At 42.2% G+C, this 17,788-nt stretch overlaps 1 protein-coding gene across 1 annotated transcript; it reads right to left on the reverse strand.

The window, feature by feature from the left end:
* Positions 1 to 10,789: 10,789 nt before the first annotated feature.
* Positions 10,790 to 16,848, reverse strand: wnt1 (wingless-type MMTV integration site family, member 1). The gene is made up of 5 exons (XM_056423393.1): positions 15,519 to 16,848; positions 15,174 to 15,279; positions 13,303 to 13,556; positions 12,849 to 13,114; positions 10,790 to 12,721 (listed from the first exon to the last, which is right to left on the reverse strand). Exons 2-5 carry the CDS (start codon positions 15,272 to 15,274, stop codon positions 12,230 to 12,232), a joined length of 1,113 nt encoding a protein of 370 aa, XP_056279368.1. The 5' UTR covers positions 15,275 to 15,279; positions 15,519 to 16,848; the 3' UTR covers positions 10,790 to 12,229.
* Positions 16,849 to 17,788: the final 940 nt, after the last annotated feature.

Genomic DNA, 17,788 nt, shown 5'->3' on the forward strand with positions numbered 1-17,788 from the left:
CTCCATAGGTGTATAGAGGCCCTTTCTCAGCAACGATCACTCCAGTGTTCTAATGGTACATTGTGTTTGCTAATCGCCTTAGAAGACTAATGTCTGATTAGAAAACCCTTGTGCAATTATGCTAGCACAGCTGAAAACAGTTATGCTGGTGATATAAGCTATAACTGGCCTTCCTTTGAGCTTGAAGTTTGTAGAACAAAATTAATACTTCAAATATTAATCATTATTTCTAACCTTGTCAATGTCTTGACTATATGTTCTATGAAATGTTCAATTCATTTGATAAATAAAAGTATGAGTTTTCATGGAAGACACAAAATTGTCTAGGTGACCCCAAACTTTTGAACGGTAGTGTAACTAATCATAAATTCCAAGTCTTACAGGTTTTGACATTACTCTATAAATATACTGATCAAACACTATTCCTTTATGTGCTTACGACTGCTAAAAAATATGTGTATATTATATTATGTATCCATCAGTCCATGACAAATTTTAGGATGTAAATAATTTGGTTGTAATCTGCCTCTGATCTGTATGATATATTTAGTTAACACTAAGAAAAAGGTGTATAATAGATATCACTTTACTGCCTATATACTACATATATTCAACTTCAAGTGATTGAAACAAAAGTGCATGCAAAAGTTCAACAGTCGAACATGTATGTTTACGAAGGTAAACTCTACTGTATGTGTTTTGGATATTGTAATTGAAGCCTAATCATTTATTTCGTAACCTAACTTTTAGGTAATTTTCCTTGTTTTCAGATTTTTACATCAATAAATACACATTTAATATTTGTAAATTATCACAGAACACAAATACTGCATATTGTAAAACTTGATTTTAAAAGTAAAAAATATAAACTGTCTATACATATATAAAGTGTAACTAATATATCTCAAACTTATTTAATATTATTGTATATGTTAAGCCTTAAAAATGTACACTGCTTTATATTCACATGACATTTCGCCCAAATATGACAGACTTTTGTCTTGTATGTTTCATGTGGGTTTTGACCTTTTTTTTCTTCTGCAGTAGAAAATCAGTTTTTTCTGCTCCTACATATAAATTCCAGGTGCAATATAAAAAGTGTATAAATATAACCACCCTAACAGTGAATGAGAACTTTCAGAAATATATCTCAATATGTAAAAGCCACATATTCTTTGGAACACTTTGACGACCTATGTGACCTACAATGCACCACTCTGATGAAGCCAAGACATGCATGGTGTGCTGAAGGAAAGTTCTTGAATTCGACAATCAATTTTTGAACCCCTGACTACAGGTGGAATTAAAAAACACTTCTGAGTACAACTGCCATTATATTAAAAAAAGAAAAGCAAAGAAACAGCTCACGTAACACCACATTGATGTCTCCACCCAGTTTACCGCTTCGGTCCTGAACCTTTAAAAACAGTAAAGATGTAGACTGTGAAACAATTCAATTCACCAAAGATTGAGCATTTTGAGCCTTACGGTTATAGTCTGAGGACTTTGCACAACTTAAGAAATGCACATACTTGTGTTATGTGCATCTTTTACAATTCAGAGAAAATTATATTAGTTGTGAATTTATAGGTTCAAAGATTTACAGACCTGACTTCCACAGGAAGCTTTGAGAAGGCATTGTCCTCTGATAGATACTTTTATTTTGTTGCTTTTGCATGTTTCGCACAACTTACAACACACTACTCACGAATACACAATATCTGTTTTCCAAGCATAAAGTTATTTGTTTTTAAAGCATTTATTTCTGCTTGTTTGAGACCGGCAGTGCTGCTATTCTGTGTTTCTATCATTGTTAATGGAATATATATCTTGCGTTGTGGGATGCTTGTCAAACCAAACATTCTGACGGTGTACCGTCGGCTTTTGAAAAGTATGATGGGCATGTTTCACTATTCAATTAATTGTTAAATTAAAGAAATTATAGCTTGATGATACATTATGGAAATAATTGTTGATCGTATAGCCCGAAAAGGTCAATCTCAGAATACTGTCATTTGAAACAAGTGGTTGTGTAACAGTTTAGCTCCACACGTTCCTTTTATTAGTTGTTTTCATCCTGTCGGCCTGTTTCACTAATTCTCATATCATTCCAGATCCTGCTTCCCATCTCGTCAGACCAACTCCCTTCACCTGTTCTCTCACCTGCCTCTGATCACTCCCTCGTCAATCCCTCATTCCCTTCACCTGGTCCTCATGCCCGTCTCACCTGTTGCCCATTCCCTCATTAGTCCCTGTCTACTTAGGTCCCCTCACTTGCTCTTGTCCTTTGCCAAGTTGTTTTGTGTTTTTCCTGACCAAGCCCTCAGAGTTACAAATTGTATCCAGCTGTTCCTGCCTGTTTTGTTCCTGCCATTACTCAGAGTAGAAGATCATTGTTTCCAGTTCGGTCTCCTGAGTTGTGCTCTTGGGTCCACCATAATACTCCTGTGACAGGCTGCTCTAAAGATACTTATCAAAGAAATATATAAAAAAAGAAAGTGGTAGTGGTATAAACACTATGTGAGCTTTAATTTAAGGAATAAAGTATAGGTGAGAATTTTACATTTGAAATGTTTTTAAAATCTTCAATTATGACCATTCATACAGGTTACATGAAACAAAAGAGTGAATTACGTTGATGCACTGTGACTGTGTGACATCAAGGGTCTTTTCTGAAGGGATGTTCCACAACCAACACATGGTAGGTCAGGTGGTCTGTCATCTATCTTCCACTGAGGTCTGCCATCGAGTGACAGGCAGCAACTCACAGCCTCAGTGATGTCACACAGCAGCATCCACCTTGCCCCTCGTGACGAACTGTTGATTGGTTTTCGGACACTAAACTCAGCGGACGCAGCTGTTTCAGAGTCTGGACATGATGCACCTTGGCCTCGTCTTTGTTGTTGTTGTTGTTGTGTAAGTTAGTTTGAAAAACATGAACTTACACTAAACACTCTGCACATTGTTGACCATGAAACTAGATCAACACAGTTTAACATTTCGTAAAAAGGACTTAACTTTACTTGTTTTCCTCCTCCTCCTCCTCTTCTTCTTCATCTCTGTCATGAGAGAAATTTGTCTTCAGGGCTTTCTGTCGGAAATCTCCTTAGGTTGAGGCAACAAACCAAAAAAGGTCAAGGAAGCGATTGTGGTCTGGTTAAATTAGAAACCATTTTTCCCACTTTTATTCTTCTGTTCTTTGGGTTCATGGTTGACAAACAAACAAACAAAAAGCAGAACAGTGCATCCACAACAGGTATGACGTGAGGCATCATACCTGCCCCATCAAGTACATTATGAAATTTAATACCTTGTTTGCCTGCCTGCCCTCGAATGTAATGACTGTTTTAAATTTTTTCGACGTTCGCAACTCATCTTTCTTTGTAGCTTATGTTAAACACACTCTGTGTAACTAAGTGACAGGGGGCTGTCATTGCTCATTCATTTGTTTAGTGTGAATAGGCCGACTTAAAGTTTGCACTTGGAAGTTTATTCCACTAGATGGCAGCTGTTGATCATTTACAAGTCCGCGCTTCGCTGACCATCACTGTGAGGGCGACACATGCTGCGGAGTGTTCAGTAGTCTCAAGTGTGTTGAGCCTTACTCAGGGCTGCTCTTGCTGATTGTTTCCTCACCTTACACGTGCAGGTTGTTTGGGAGTCTACTGTGGTTTAGGAAACAGAATTTCAGACCGATATGTAGATTGTGTTTAGCAATCATATCTTTAATGTTGTCATTTTGAAACGATTGACAACAATTCTCCTAGGCGTAAGGACTATTGGCTCATTAGAGAGTATTGTTGTCTCAAAGGTGTGGGTTAAATCCCAGCACCATGACTTACTGAGGTGTGTTTGAATGGAGCGTCCTTTCCTCAGATAAACTGATAGAATAGTAAACACATCTCCTATCCTTATCATTCCTTCTCCAGGGTCTCAGGGAAGCATTTCAGATGCTACACACCCTTTAAAATGAAAACATAGAAGACAGAAGTCCACAATAAATAAGGAAGGAGATCTTTAAGGAAAACACTAGCACACGTTATACCTGGACCAATGTGTGGGCAAAACAGTGTGAAATTCACTTGATTTGCATCCCCAGTCCTCACAGTTCTTGAAAAGCCATCTCGTTCATCTATTTTCCAAAAAGCGAATCAAACCGAAATCCAACACATTTAATATCCTAGAAGATTTTCAGAGGACATCTTCCGGCTGCTAGATAAATGTGTAGCTGGCAGCCTAACAACATCTTAACAATTATTCTATCAAGCTAATACATCCATTTGTCTTTTAGATGATCCTGATGACAAACAAGTTGATGACTGGCAGGCCAGGAAAACAAATATGCCTCCCAACATGCCTGAAGTTCAGACAAGCTGCTCAGCAGCTGCACCATGAATGTTCTACAATATGCATGTGCTATTAATTAATCCACTTGTGTCATTTCAATTATAGAAAGAATGTGTTTATTTATTTATTTCAGCTTAGTGTCAACCAAGGACACATTTAGGTGAACTCAGGGTGCAATTCATCTTTCAGTGATCACCTCTGCAATGAAAGGATTGTTGTAGCGCCCCAAATGACGACAGTTACAGAGTCATTTTCACAATTCAACTCACAATTTGGACACTTCCTGTCAACCAAATGCAACATGTATTGTCACTAAATTAAACACATTTGTACATCAAATCATACTTCTGTAGTGTAGCTCACCCAGCTAATGTATTGCACTCCCATAATATTCATTTAGATAGATCGATAGATAGATAGATAGATAGATAGATAGATGGATGGATGGCTAGATACTTTATTATTTATTAATTTGTAGTGTTGATACAGCAGCATTTATACATACAGGGGCCAGAAGGAACTTTGTAGGGTGCAAAGTTTACTGAGAGCCTGCTGGCACAGTTTGTAGGACAGCTCTGGCTCTGGAAGCGATTAGCCCTCAAAGCTTGGGTGAGTATATTGCAGAGAGACAAGGGCGGGTGGGAACAGTATCGTGTGTGAGTGCGACATGGAGAAATAAGTTGTGTGTGTTTTAAGAGAGAGAGAGAGGGAGATTGGGGCGGTTCTGTTATACATACAGTTCCCAGTATGCATGTAGATTGGAGGATGTGTGGCTCCTGTGGTTGGCTGTCCTCTGTGTGTGCCTTTGAGAAGAAAGTTGCCAAGAGAAACGTCTTCTTTACAGGCTGTGGCTGCCAGATGCTGAGGATAATGGGTTGGACTGCAGAGGGAAATATGGAAAGGTGTGTGCAGCAGACATTCAAGTCAGCACATACACAAATATCAGCACATGCACGCTTGCACACTTTGTGGGCAGGGTTCACCATCATGCTGAAGTAAGGTGTCAATAATTCATCACTGCTGTACAAACTGCACACACATTCACTGTGACACACAAGGGAACCATTAGGGCGAGGAAGTTATGTCAAAATGAGTCGCCACGAATGAGCATGTGGTTTGGGCATGCTTACAGATTACTAAGATGCCACATTTTGTGGATGTGTGCAGGATGAGTTAGGAGGGAATAGTTGCGTGTGTCTGTGCAGCCATGAACCAACACATGAGGCGCCAGTGTGAGTGCTACAGTCGGTCTGCGAGCAGGATAGGCAGCGACAAAGGAATGTGTCATAGTTCCTGCAAGCCACTCCGCTCCTAAACTGCAACAAATAAACATTCCTCTACTGCCGTGTCAGGGCTGAGCACTCGCCCACTGTCGCTGTAAAACACAGCTTGTAATTAAAACCAAGAACTGAGCATTTCTCCCTTTGTTTCCAACAGTACTAGAGATAATGGCCCCATGCCTTCAGACATTTCTCAGCACTGTTTACTGACTCAAAGATGGCTCTCCAGATGATGTCATGGTGGGCCAACCGATAGTAAAACAGAGAAATCTTTATTACTTTAAGTGCAGATACAGTTCTCCTGCCTTGCTGTCAGATTATCTCACGTCTAGGCAAGTAAAACGGGAACACGCCACTGTCGGAATACATCACACATTTTGACATAGTGACCCCAAAGTGTTAACATTCAATATAGACACACATGTCTGTCATTTATCACTGGCTAGTCGGTTTGATTTGAATAAATGCAGGCTTCATCCGTGCTGACAGGTGAAATGATGCGCGGGCCCATGTTGTGTCACGTAGATTCCACCACAGTTTGTGCGTATATTTCATGTGGAGCTCAGAGCTGAAATGTTGCCGTGCTGTACCCATACATTGTCAGATGTCTGTAAACATATTCTACTGTAGGTTGCCCTTGCCCAATGTCTCTCCCTGTCATTACAGCTCTGTTTACAGGAGGAATAACAGTGTTTGCTAGCACATGATCTCCCCCAGAATATACAGTGGTCTAAAGTCGCACTCTGACGCACAGTCCTCCACCTAAAACACTTAATTCCCGTGGAACCGATTTTGACATATCACTTTATCTGTGTGTTGTCTCTTGTCTGGTCCTCCCAGGTTGACCATTCACAGATACGGGATTTGGGGATTTTAACCTTTTCTTGTTGCGCAACTACCGCCTTTTCCTTCCAATGTCTTGGCCAAACCGTACTTAAAGCAGACCATTCAGTGTGTGCAACAGACTGAAGACCACTTTTAGGTATTTAGAGGTGATGTTGCATGGCATTGCATCAGCAGGTTTAGAAAGTATTTATTAGCAACAACAAATGGGCCAACAGAGAAAAAGGCCATCAAGCAAAGACAACCAAAAGGTCATGCTGTGTATGTGTAGAGGGTGGGGAGTGTGGATGTCAGGTTCTTGTGACGGGGTGAGACTCAGGCGCAGAGAGACAGGCTGGACGCAATATGAATAACAAAAAAAACACTCTTTAACGAGGCAAAACAGTTTACAAAAATACAAGGTCCAAAAGGGGCAGACAGAGAATCCAGGTTCAGGGCAGGCAGGGTCAACAGGCAGAACCAGGAACACGGACAGGACGACGGGAAAAGGACACCGAACTATAGACGACAATCCGACAGGAGACAAGGGAAAGACTGACACAATATATAGGGGGGGAAACAGGTATTCGACATCAGACAGTAACGAGACAAGAGTGGCTGAGGGCAGGTGCAGGGAATTAAACAATTAAGACAGAAGACACAGAGGAGACACAGGAGACACGGAACACAGGAGAAACAGAACAGGGTGTTACAGTGGATTACTCAACATACATTATCACCCCATGCAGGTTCACTGATGCACAGGAGGCCCTTCTTCACAGCATTGTTGAACACGCGAGAAGCGCTTGCATATCACAAACGCACAACCACCGCAGAGTTATATCCCTCCCACCTTAACTCCAGCTCTGACCACAGACGTCATACTGATTGCCCACCATGGTCGAGTAGTCTGTCCACATTCCCACCCTGATTCACTTTGTGCAGAAAACCCAACAACGGAAAACAGTGGTTTGAGAGTGTCTGGAGGTTTGCGGACAGCAGTGAGTGTCCGCTGTGTCCCTCCTAAATCCATCCTGCTCTCATCCCCTCGGAATGGCGTCATACCCCGAGAACATGGGAACAGTTAAGGGCAGACCCTCACATTTGGACCTCTCTCCCGTGTGTGACAGGTTGTGGCAGGCCGGTAGATGATGAAGTGATGGAGATGTGAGGAGGCCACGGCCATTGTGATGCTGGGTGGCTGTTACTCTGGAACTGCCATCTGCCGAAAAGGTCAGTTGCTAGGGGACGATTCTCCTGGACCGTGTCTGCCTCCCAGCTGCCATCCACACACCCACACACACTGGCTTGAGTATGCACACAAAATCACACAAACACTCACACATTCGCACAATCCCAAAAAAAATCCTGGAAACCTGAATTGAATATGAGTAAATGTGACCCATTGTGTTGACCGCTGTTAATCCACTCTGTAAATTTCTATAACATTAAGTGAGTTTAGTTGATTATAATTATGTATGAGATATGTGTGTGATGAGGCTGTAAATACATATCTGGTGGTAGAGTAGCCCTGTGGTCACCTAACAAATGAAGGTGTTTCCATCATAGCAATGCCTTAATTAATTGGAACCTGACCACAGTTGAATGTTGGGATTACAATGAATGTTGAGGCAGCACGGAAATCAAATCAGGGTTGAGTGCCAGATTCAATCCATGCCACATTGTCTATTGCAACCACAGTGAGCAGCCTATCATTCAGTGCGGTGATCCAAACCCAGATCTAAATTCCATATCATACGCCCTGCGTATTAAAGCCAACTCCACCCAACGGGCAAACATTTTTCCACAATTTAGCAGGAATTTTAATATGAAGCTGCTGCGCTGCCATTATGCTGTATCATCTCCTCTGCATGTTCTGTGGTGATTGACCTGATTATTGTCAGTGAAAACTGTTTCCTTTCTCAAGCTTGAATCATGGACGCTGTATTTTAAAGTAGCACTCCCTCTCAGGTCAAATGCAAGGAGGGTGGCTGTATCAAGTTACTTAACCCTGTACCCCTGTTCTGCTGCTCCTGAAGTTAAGAGTCCTATAAAGACGGCATCATAAAGCTTTTTGCTAATAAAATGGGAAAAAGATTTATCTCAAAAGGAAATTGACCATGTGACAATTAGTATGCCCCAGGAGCATTTTATTGTTTGACACGACAGTTTAGAAAATAAAGTAGGAATACATTTGCACTAACAATTTGATACAAGCCTTGACTGGATGTCAGTGAGTTATGATATTAAAATATTGGCACTACAGTAACTGACTGGACTTTGTGTAGAATCTTTATCCTTCCTATCACACTTTACTGCTCTCCTTCCCTTTTCCCCCTCCTCGCGCCCTAACCTCCAGCCTGCGCCTCTCCACAAGCCTTCCAGAGACAGTGACTTTTGTGTTGTTGAGCTGTTGTTTTTGTTTGTGCCCTTCTCACCATGGCTGCCTGCTCGCCGCCTGGCAGCTCCTTGTGTCAAAGGTGGCTGCAGCAGAACAGACTGTGGGAACAGCCGGTTAGCCTCCCCTGGTCCCCTGCTCCCCAACCGGAGGGGCAGCCATCAATCCAGCACTCCCCCTGCCCCTGAACACACAAAATGCCCAACCAAACACACACTCACACAAAAAGCCTACAACGCTCACACCCTCTCCCAATAATCCTCGGAAGCAATTTCATCTCGACTCGGGTGGCGGCCCATTGTCGCCAGCCCCTTCAATCTTTCCTTATTAACTCTCGCTTTGTCCTGCATCCGAGCTTCTGGACTCATCTCTCCTACATTCCGATCGGTGCTGCTCCCAGCACTCCCAGGCAACCTCCATTCGCTAATCCCACTGCCTCCCCCGCCAACTGCCCCACCCCAAGGAACTCTTACTGCTTTTTTCTCTCCAACCTGCCGATCACCTACTTAGAGAGTAAGGTAGGGGCATTAACTCCATGGGCTTTCTGAAGGCAGAGTGTGAAGGCGGGGTGGGTGAAGGAGGAGGCGGCCACAAAGTGACTCCAGCCCAGACAATTAGAACAATGAGCTGGGCCTGTAGGGGGCTAACTCGCTGCGTCACGCCTGGACGGTGGGGTATTTTGTCAGTTTAATGAATTGTCCGTCAGGCCAGGGCTACATCGCAGGCTGTGCAGGGAGAGGCCAGCAGGGACCCAGACACTAAGTCGGTATTTATTACACTGCCTTTGTCACTAATTGAGCTAATTATCACTGACTCCTCAGCACTCCCACAGGCAGCACCCCCTCCACTCACTCTCTCCACCAACTCTCCCACCTCACTCTCACGCCTGGGATTTGAACTCTGCCTTCCCTCTTCTTTTTTTAAAACTGTCTGCCACTTTCTCTTTCTTTTGTTTCTCTCTGTGTGTCCATGATCGCCTATCAATTCTCTCTCAAGGCAGGATTTTATCGTATTCACATTTGTGAGCTTTTGCTTTCTCCTGACTTCTTCTACATTTGTCACTTTAATCCAAATCACGTGTTCACCTGTCCAGTGTTAGCCTGTCATTCAAGACAGAATATTATGTTTTGAACCAGTCACATGTGTTACCATGTGATCAATATACATTTTGAGTTCTTGTCTTAGGTAGGCCTTATGTGACCACATCATTTGCTTCTTAATCTAGGTATACAGACATCAACTTTCTACTTTCTTTGAGAAAGGGCTAGCAATCTCAATTTATTAATGAATTACTTAACTTCTTGTCCTGTGTAATGCCTAATTTTTACCTCGTAACATCAAGACTATTATTCTGAAAGGGTGACCTAGTACCTGTCGTACTAGGTCACCCTGTCTGCTCTTACATCGACAACGTTGCTGCTCTGTATTTAGGACCTTTGGCTCTTTGGGTGCGTGTTGGTGTCCTCACTGTGCTGGAAGACCGCAGCGGCTCCTGTGAGCTAAGTAGAAAGTTAAGCTTTCCAAATTCCCATTAGTCAGTGGTTAGGGTTGTGGTTACTCAGGTTGCCAGGGGGTGGGGGAGACTCTATGTTTTTAGTTTTTTTCAGTCTATTTCTCTATTTCTTTCCAACATATAGATATAGACAAATGATGTCCCTTTCGCAAATAAAGCTAAACATTAAATGCAGTAAAGTCGTATACTGTATAAAATAAGGTATGTGGCTGGATAAGCACGGGCCGTCTCTTGTGGTTGGGAGCACAGATGCGGGGATGTTTTGTGAGCCAGAGAAAGAGGCTGCTTTGGTGGTGGTAATAGGATTAAGCAAAGGACACCCAGGGACAGGCTTATATGTTCACTTGGTTGGTTGTCAAAACTATCTCAAACACAGACTACAACAGACATAATAGCATCTTTTGACACATTCAGGAGGGCAACTTAATTGAAAATATAGACTTTATTGTTCTATCATACAATACAGAACCAACTAGAGTCTAAATCTTTTGATTACATTCTAAAAAAAAGTCTTCTTTTACATCTCACTATAACAGTATAAAAATCCTTAGAAATAAATATTTTGTATTTACACAAATAAAAAAGGTAAATATTCAGTGCATGAACATAAATGTTTAACAGGAAACAAGCAAAGACATGATAATGTTTCTATACACTACCCCAAAATAGAAAAAAGCATACGATCTAAACATCTCCTGACTTGACACTAATGATAGCATATTCTCCAGCCACTGTCAGGTGCATACATCAGTCAGAAAACTTACATATTACATCATTATAAATATATTCATATATTTTAATATTTACATTATTTTGGTTCTCATAGCTGAAATACAGAATGATCTCTGACAGCAAAGGCTGTTTTCGTCAAAAAAAAATGTCTATCTGCTTTTTACAGCCTATCCTGAAGTAAAACACACTGTATAAGCTATACGTTACACCTGGACCAGTTTAATACAACACTCATGTAGTAACAGGAATGTTTAGTCTTTTTTTATTTAATGTCATCTCAGACTGGCATTAGTTTTCATTTTGAGAGCATGGTGAGATTCTGCAGGTCACATTTCATCTTTTTTTTATATTGACCCCACTGATCAAGTGATGTCATTATATTCAGTGTATTGATGAGGCATTCAAATTACATTGCCTCAGTAAGATGTGTTCAGGTAGTTTCTATTTTGCTTGGCGAGCACCATCCCAGTGATGTAACATCAGGATCATCCTGTGGTAAATCATAGTGGCAAATCAGGATTGAGGTGGATTCAGCTTAAATTAAATACACAATATGGTGAAGAAATTCTAAGTGGTTGGGTTGCATCCAGGGCCTAAGTACACGAGTTGGGAAAAGACAGCCCATCCCTAGAGATAAACTTTACACCGTTTCATGTGAGAGAATCCGACCTTTCAGCAAAACAAAACCAAACAGTGATTTTTTTTTGAATTTTTAAAATAACTTCCCTCTTGTTAAAGGTCTTCACCAGTTTATGAGAGCCACAGAAACATCTGTGAAACATTGTGCCCAGTCTCTGCCTTCAGTGGGGGAGAAAAAAGCTCTAACTGGTTACAGCAATCGATTCATCACCACATCATTTCATCCCTTCACTTCTAATTGTGTGTTTCCACAGTGTAAACACTTGAGGGATGTGGATCATTTCCCCTCTACATTGATGGCTGGTGTGTTTAAATACTCTCTTAATGCTGTTAAGCATCAAAGAAAAGTTGCAAGCACATATAGTTGCTGCATACCCTGTTCATATATTTGTGCTTTTCTCCATCTCCCTCTTTTTCTAGATTCTATCTGTTCTTGTGGCTTTCTCAGCCAATTAGCAAACACATATGTATTGATATTCCATTGGTGTCCACCTGTTATCATAGACACTGGTGTAACGTCCGTGTACTGGTGCAGTTCAAGCAACTGACATGACAGCACCAGTGGAAGGTGCAGTGGCAACGTTCAGTCACACTCTCAGTCCGGGTCTTAAACCCACGTCCACAGCAAAGCAGCTCACATCCGTCCAGGCCTGGAGAAGAGCTGTTGCATGTTCTCCCAGAAGTTCCCAAAGTGCCAGTTTTGCCATTGTAGGAGCAGAAGTTTGGTGATTTCTCAAAATAGACCAGGTCCATGGCAGAGGGGGGTTTGTGGGCCGGGTTTTCAGGCTCCAAGTGTCGGGGATCGGCTCGGTGAGAAGCACGGTTGCTTCCTTTGTTGGCATAAACAACTCTGGATGCACCATCAAACCGGTCCTTGAGGAAGTCTCCCACCGTGCGGAAGCTGGGCAGGCGCATCCAACAGGTGCGCACGGTGCAGGAGCCGGACATGCCATGGCACTTACACTCCTGACGCATCTCTGATGACACAGTCTGCAGATAGAAAGCCCAAAGGATACTGATGAAATCTTACCAAGTGGAAATCACAAATACATTTGAAGGTTTTTGGAATTCTGCTAAAAACAGACAATCAGGGCATGTTTGAATATCAAATCCTCACCATTCTGCCAGCTTCATTATTGTGTATGTTGGTGAGGTAGCGCAGATCTCTGCCTTTTTCGCTGGAGTCCACAAACTCACGGCTGAACATCCGGGCAAAGTCTACGTTGTCACTGCAGCCCCCCCAGTGCCAGTCTGGTCCTCCAGGACCTCTGCGGCGGTAATCGCATGTGCACGACTCAATGGCCCCTTCGGAGCAGGAGCGAGCCACAGCGTGGGTCACCCCTGCGCTGGTAATGGCAAATAAAAATGCAGTCTCTCTGCAACCTAAGGAAACAACATCAAAACTTCCCATGAGAACCAATTCCAGCCTTCTTTGACTTAATGCCATTCTTTTGGCCAAAATAAGAAATAGATTTCAAGACCAAGCCTATTGAATGGAGACAAGAGGTTCCATTACATCCTGGCCAAAATTGTACAAATAATGCCTGATATGAAAGGCAAGAGAGGCTCACCACGATTGACAATTTTTCCAAAAACTGTTGGGCTCTGGGTGGTCGGGCAGTTCCAGCGGCGGTTGCGGAACTGCCACTTGCACTCCTTTATGGCAGTGTGCAGCCCAGCAGCGATGGCGTGCAAGATGCCAGGATTCTGCCGAATCAGCCGGCGCTGGCGACGACTTAGTAAGGCCAGGCTCGGGTCCAGGACCAACTGCACGTTCTTGGAATTGGTGAGGACGTTGGATGAGGAGGCCACGTTGACAATACCCCTGGCACAACAAAAGGACAAAGCCAATAAGAGTCAAGGAGCTTTATTGCTCGTACAGCTTCTGGTACCTTCTAAACTCTTACACTGCAGTGTCTTAGCATCTTATGGGTGTTTAAAAGAATTAAAAATACAATTACTGTTTTCATGAAGTAAAACTACGGCATAACAAACTGTTTCAAGACAATGAGTCTCTGAGTCTGAACGCAGGTTTCTAGTTTGGAAAATATCATTCATAAATCATTTGGATCTGAACCATATGACATCTAAGTTTCATAAAACTTGAAAAACAACCTGCTAAATATTCAATATGTTACACTGTCATATAGCTCAGCAATCCTCCCTCACAGGTTTGCATCTGAGTTGTCCTTTGAAACATTATCATCTTTCCATGTCATAAACCAAAAGCTGAAGATAAGTAGTTTACACTTTTAGTACTTCGTTTTCAGAATATCAATAACTCTATAAATAACTCAATTGATGTTGTCCCTTTAGTACATGATATCATTAAATATGTATTTTGTTTGTATGTGTGTCTAAATAAGGCACCTGCGCTTCTCCAGTTGAATACCAATTTCAGAATTTGGTGGTCAGGGTTAGAACATTTTAGTGTTTGAGTACTCTGCCTGCTTTATAATATTCCACTTTGTCTGATGGCAATATCTGTGAGATTTCTCTGTCAACGTGTTTTTGCTTAGTGATGCTTAATGTCTGTGTCTCTTATTATCATTCGGAAAAACGGGCGCGTCTCGGCCTGTTAGGGCTGCCCCAGACGGCTGTGTGGTGAGGCCTGGGAACATGAACAATAATGTCATCCCTTTGGATGTTTTCTTCATTCCAGCTTCTCCGCAGTGCATTTTTTTCCTCTCCTCGATGTTTTCTTGGATTGCAGCTGACATTTTAAATATTTAAAACGCCGGACATTTTGCGCAGATACAGTAATCTAAGGACGCCGCAGAAACGACAACAACGAAAGAGCTTTCGTTAAATCATTACTCCAACAAACCCAGACCACAGTTTACATACTTTGAAACAAAAGCAAGAAAATATGCTGGACAGATGCGAAACTATCTTGAACAAAATAGTGTGGTAATTGGCTGCTGTAGTTTTAGGATGCAGATTTGATAATGTAGTTTATAATTAGATCGACACGATATATAACTTAATTTGGGATACTTGTCAGGCAATAAATAAATCTGTATTTAATGTATCCCTCATTGGACTGAAACATTTGTCTGCTGTTCCGACCACAATGTCCAAATGACAGGGAGCAGCGTAAAAGAGAGAGTGAATTAAATCTACCGCAAATATAAGATAACCCTGTAATTAGGCCTTTAGAAATGTATGTATTGCATTGTTAAATAGATATACAACCTAATTCTACTGAACCGACCATACATTTTAAAAAACAACCCCACAAGCTATAATATCATGCATTTAAAAAAAAAGTTTGAACAGAAGTTGTTAACGGTGCCAAAACCCATTATTTCGAGCATGCAGCATGGAATGTGGCCGCCCAATAAAACCCCGTACAGGAGGTTCCCCGCTCAAACCGGCATAGAAAGCTTCCAGTGGCAGGACGCTGATAACTGAGCGAGTGTGTCTCTATCTGTGAACTCACCACCACCGGCCGCTGTTGTTGACCGCCCCTGTGCCTGAGAGCGAAGACACCAGCAGGATGCAGGCGGCTTTCACCCCCAGCAGCAGCGCCAGACTCCTCATCGTTTCTTCAAGTCAAATGTGAGGAGGAACATGTCAAATGGATTTTGCTCAGGCAAAGTTATAGCCTCGTTCTCAATACCTTTGACAGGTATTCATCTCAACAACCCACACACATATTGACATTTCTATCTACAAATCAAAATACAACAAACCGCAAAGCGAGAAAAATAAGACATCAATAATATATTGTATCATTATGTCCTATACTGGATTAATATCAACTTGCTTTAAGGTGTATACTCACCGCACACCACAGTCCGGTGAGAGGACTTGAAAGGTGAAAGAAGCGGGCAGCCCTAATTGACTTAAATGGATGTTGAGTGGAGACAGGTTGCTAAATGATGTGAAGTGTCCAGACAGGATGCTGCTGCTGCTGCAGTCCTCTTCACTCTGTCTCTCTCAGTGATGCTCTGCACGGCGCATTGAACGCGTGGGACAGTCCCGAAGACTTGATCCCCTCGGTGACTGATAGGCAACACATTCTTCTCTTATTGAGCGCTACGAGGGGAATAAAAAAGGGATTTGCTGCTCTCATCTCCCTCTGTTTTTTTTCGGAGCCTTTTCAATAGGATTGGAGGGAGGGATAGTTAATGCTCTTCATAGGGCGCACAATGAATAAGGAAACACAACTGGGCAGAAAAGAGAAAGGAAAAGAAAAAAATAGGGCAATCCACAGAGTTGCGCACATTACTTGTGGAATCTCACGGTCATCACAGAATCGATTCCCTGTAAATGTGTGCGGCGGAGAGTATTTTCCCACCGCGCGCTCGCTTCCACATCCAGTCTTGCAGTGAGTGGAAGAGCCTCTGGAGCAGTGATGTGTTGGTACAGATGCTGTGGGTGCGCCCGATGTGGTGCTCCGGCGCTGCTCAGAGCTGGTGTCACGGTGCAATACAGTTACAGCGGAATATGAGCCATCTAAAACTGCCCTTTTTACCCGGTGGTTGGATTAGCCGACTCCCTAACCGCATCTCCTCCTCCTCTCTCCAGATGCGCTCTCAACATGTGTAGTGAAGTGACTGGACATTTCTGTACAGTTCGTTTCCTTTTTACAGTAATCCAATACACGGTTATTTTATATTATAAAACATTAATCACTTTTTATTTAAGAGGGTGTCTTGACATAGTTAGATACTATTGTATATCACTCCCAAATAACCATAACTAGTTACTATCCACATTCTTTTTAGCGCAAGCGCGCGTGCACACGCACAACGAAACTTGCATGCAATAAAGCTCTTAGTTGACATATAACTCGCACTGCCTTCTAGGTTAAATTTCTTCTTTTTATTCGATCACGGAAGAGTTGAAATACATTCTCTAATCAAAAGTTTGATGTATGATGAACCAGGAAAAGAGGGGGACGCGTAAGAATAATACCCGTTCCAAACATCTGGCCTGCAGACCTCCCTCGATGCGCATAGTGATCAGAGCTTGAGCCACTTTGCGGCATCTCCATCTAGCCCCAGACTAGAAGAGCATGCCGGCTTTGGATATCCTCAAACTCCCCTATGCTGGTTCATGGATGAATGTTTCATTATGTGACATGTATCTGCTAATTTGCATGTTCCAAATTAGACTAACGCGGTACCTTCAATAATCTCCCTCCCCTCCACCGCCCCCCCCCCCCCCCCCCCTCTCTCTCTCTCGCTCAGATGACAGTAAAAGGAAGTGGGCTTTTGTAAAAAGGATTTAATCACAGCCATCCTACGTTTATACTCTAGCCTTATATGAAGGTGCTCAAACGAGTTTCCTGGAGCAGTCATGCGACACCGAGCAGATTAGAGCTGCAATCCGGATAAAGGGGGCCTTTTATATACAAATCAACTTCAAATCACTTTTTAAGCCACTTAGATATACACGCTAAGGCAGAATGCTAATGCACTTTTCATTGCTGCAGCTTAGGGAATGGAAGGAGATTAGATGAATTGGTGTCACTATACGAACCGTGTTCGAGGGGGGTTTTAACTTAATTTTATGAAAGTAGCCCGCATGCTTTTTCTTGAGTCCAACTGCAGTGTTTATCATTGTTTAAGGTCTGGTCTAGAACACATTTTTACGAGACATAATAGCAGTCTCCCCCTACGAGTGATTGACCTGTTGATTCAGTATTATGCTAATCATCGATTCGATGCCGAGCTGCCACATCAGTAACCAAGTCCCAACAGAAGGCCTGAGGATCTGGTTTCATTGGCTTGTCATTACTGAGCATGAAACACCCATTTTAATTGATAATTGAGATGTTGTTTTGCATATTTTTAAATATGCATAAGGTGTATTTAAAAGCCACTAAGGCCCTACTTTCTATGACGCTTCACAAGTGTTATTTGCCATGGGACATTTGTCGGAGCATGTGACGCCAAAACGTAAATAATCACAAAAGCACAACAAATCTGACCTGTCACTTTCGTAATTTATATATATATATATATATATATATATAAATATATATATATATATATATAATGTTATACTCTTGAATAAAGACTGACTTTGGGGACAAAGTGAAGTGGT

The sequence above is a fragment of the Pseudoliparis swirei genome, chromosome 9, assembly GCF_029220125.1.
Source record: "Pseudoliparis swirei isolate HS2019 ecotype Mariana Trench chromosome 9, NWPU_hadal_v1, whole genome shotgun sequence".
Taxonomy (NCBI): Eukaryota; Metazoa; Chordata; class Actinopteri; order Perciformes; family Liparidae; genus Pseudoliparis; species Pseudoliparis swirei.

Bases quoted from the DNA above. Each gene is read 5' to 3' on its own strand.
- wnt1 (XM_056423393.1), bottom strand. From the start codon at position 15,274: ATGAGGAGTCTGGCGCTGCTGCTGGGGGTGAAAGCCGCCTGCATCCTG. The intron at 13,557-15,173 runs GTGAGTTCACAG...TTGTTGTGCCAG, and splicing joins AACAACAGCGGCCGGTGGTG to GGGTATTGTCAACGTGGCCT. The intron at 12,722-12,848 runs GTGAGGATTTGA...TTCTATCTGCAG, and splicing joins ATAATGAAGCTGGCAGAATG to ACTGTGTCATCAGAGATGCG.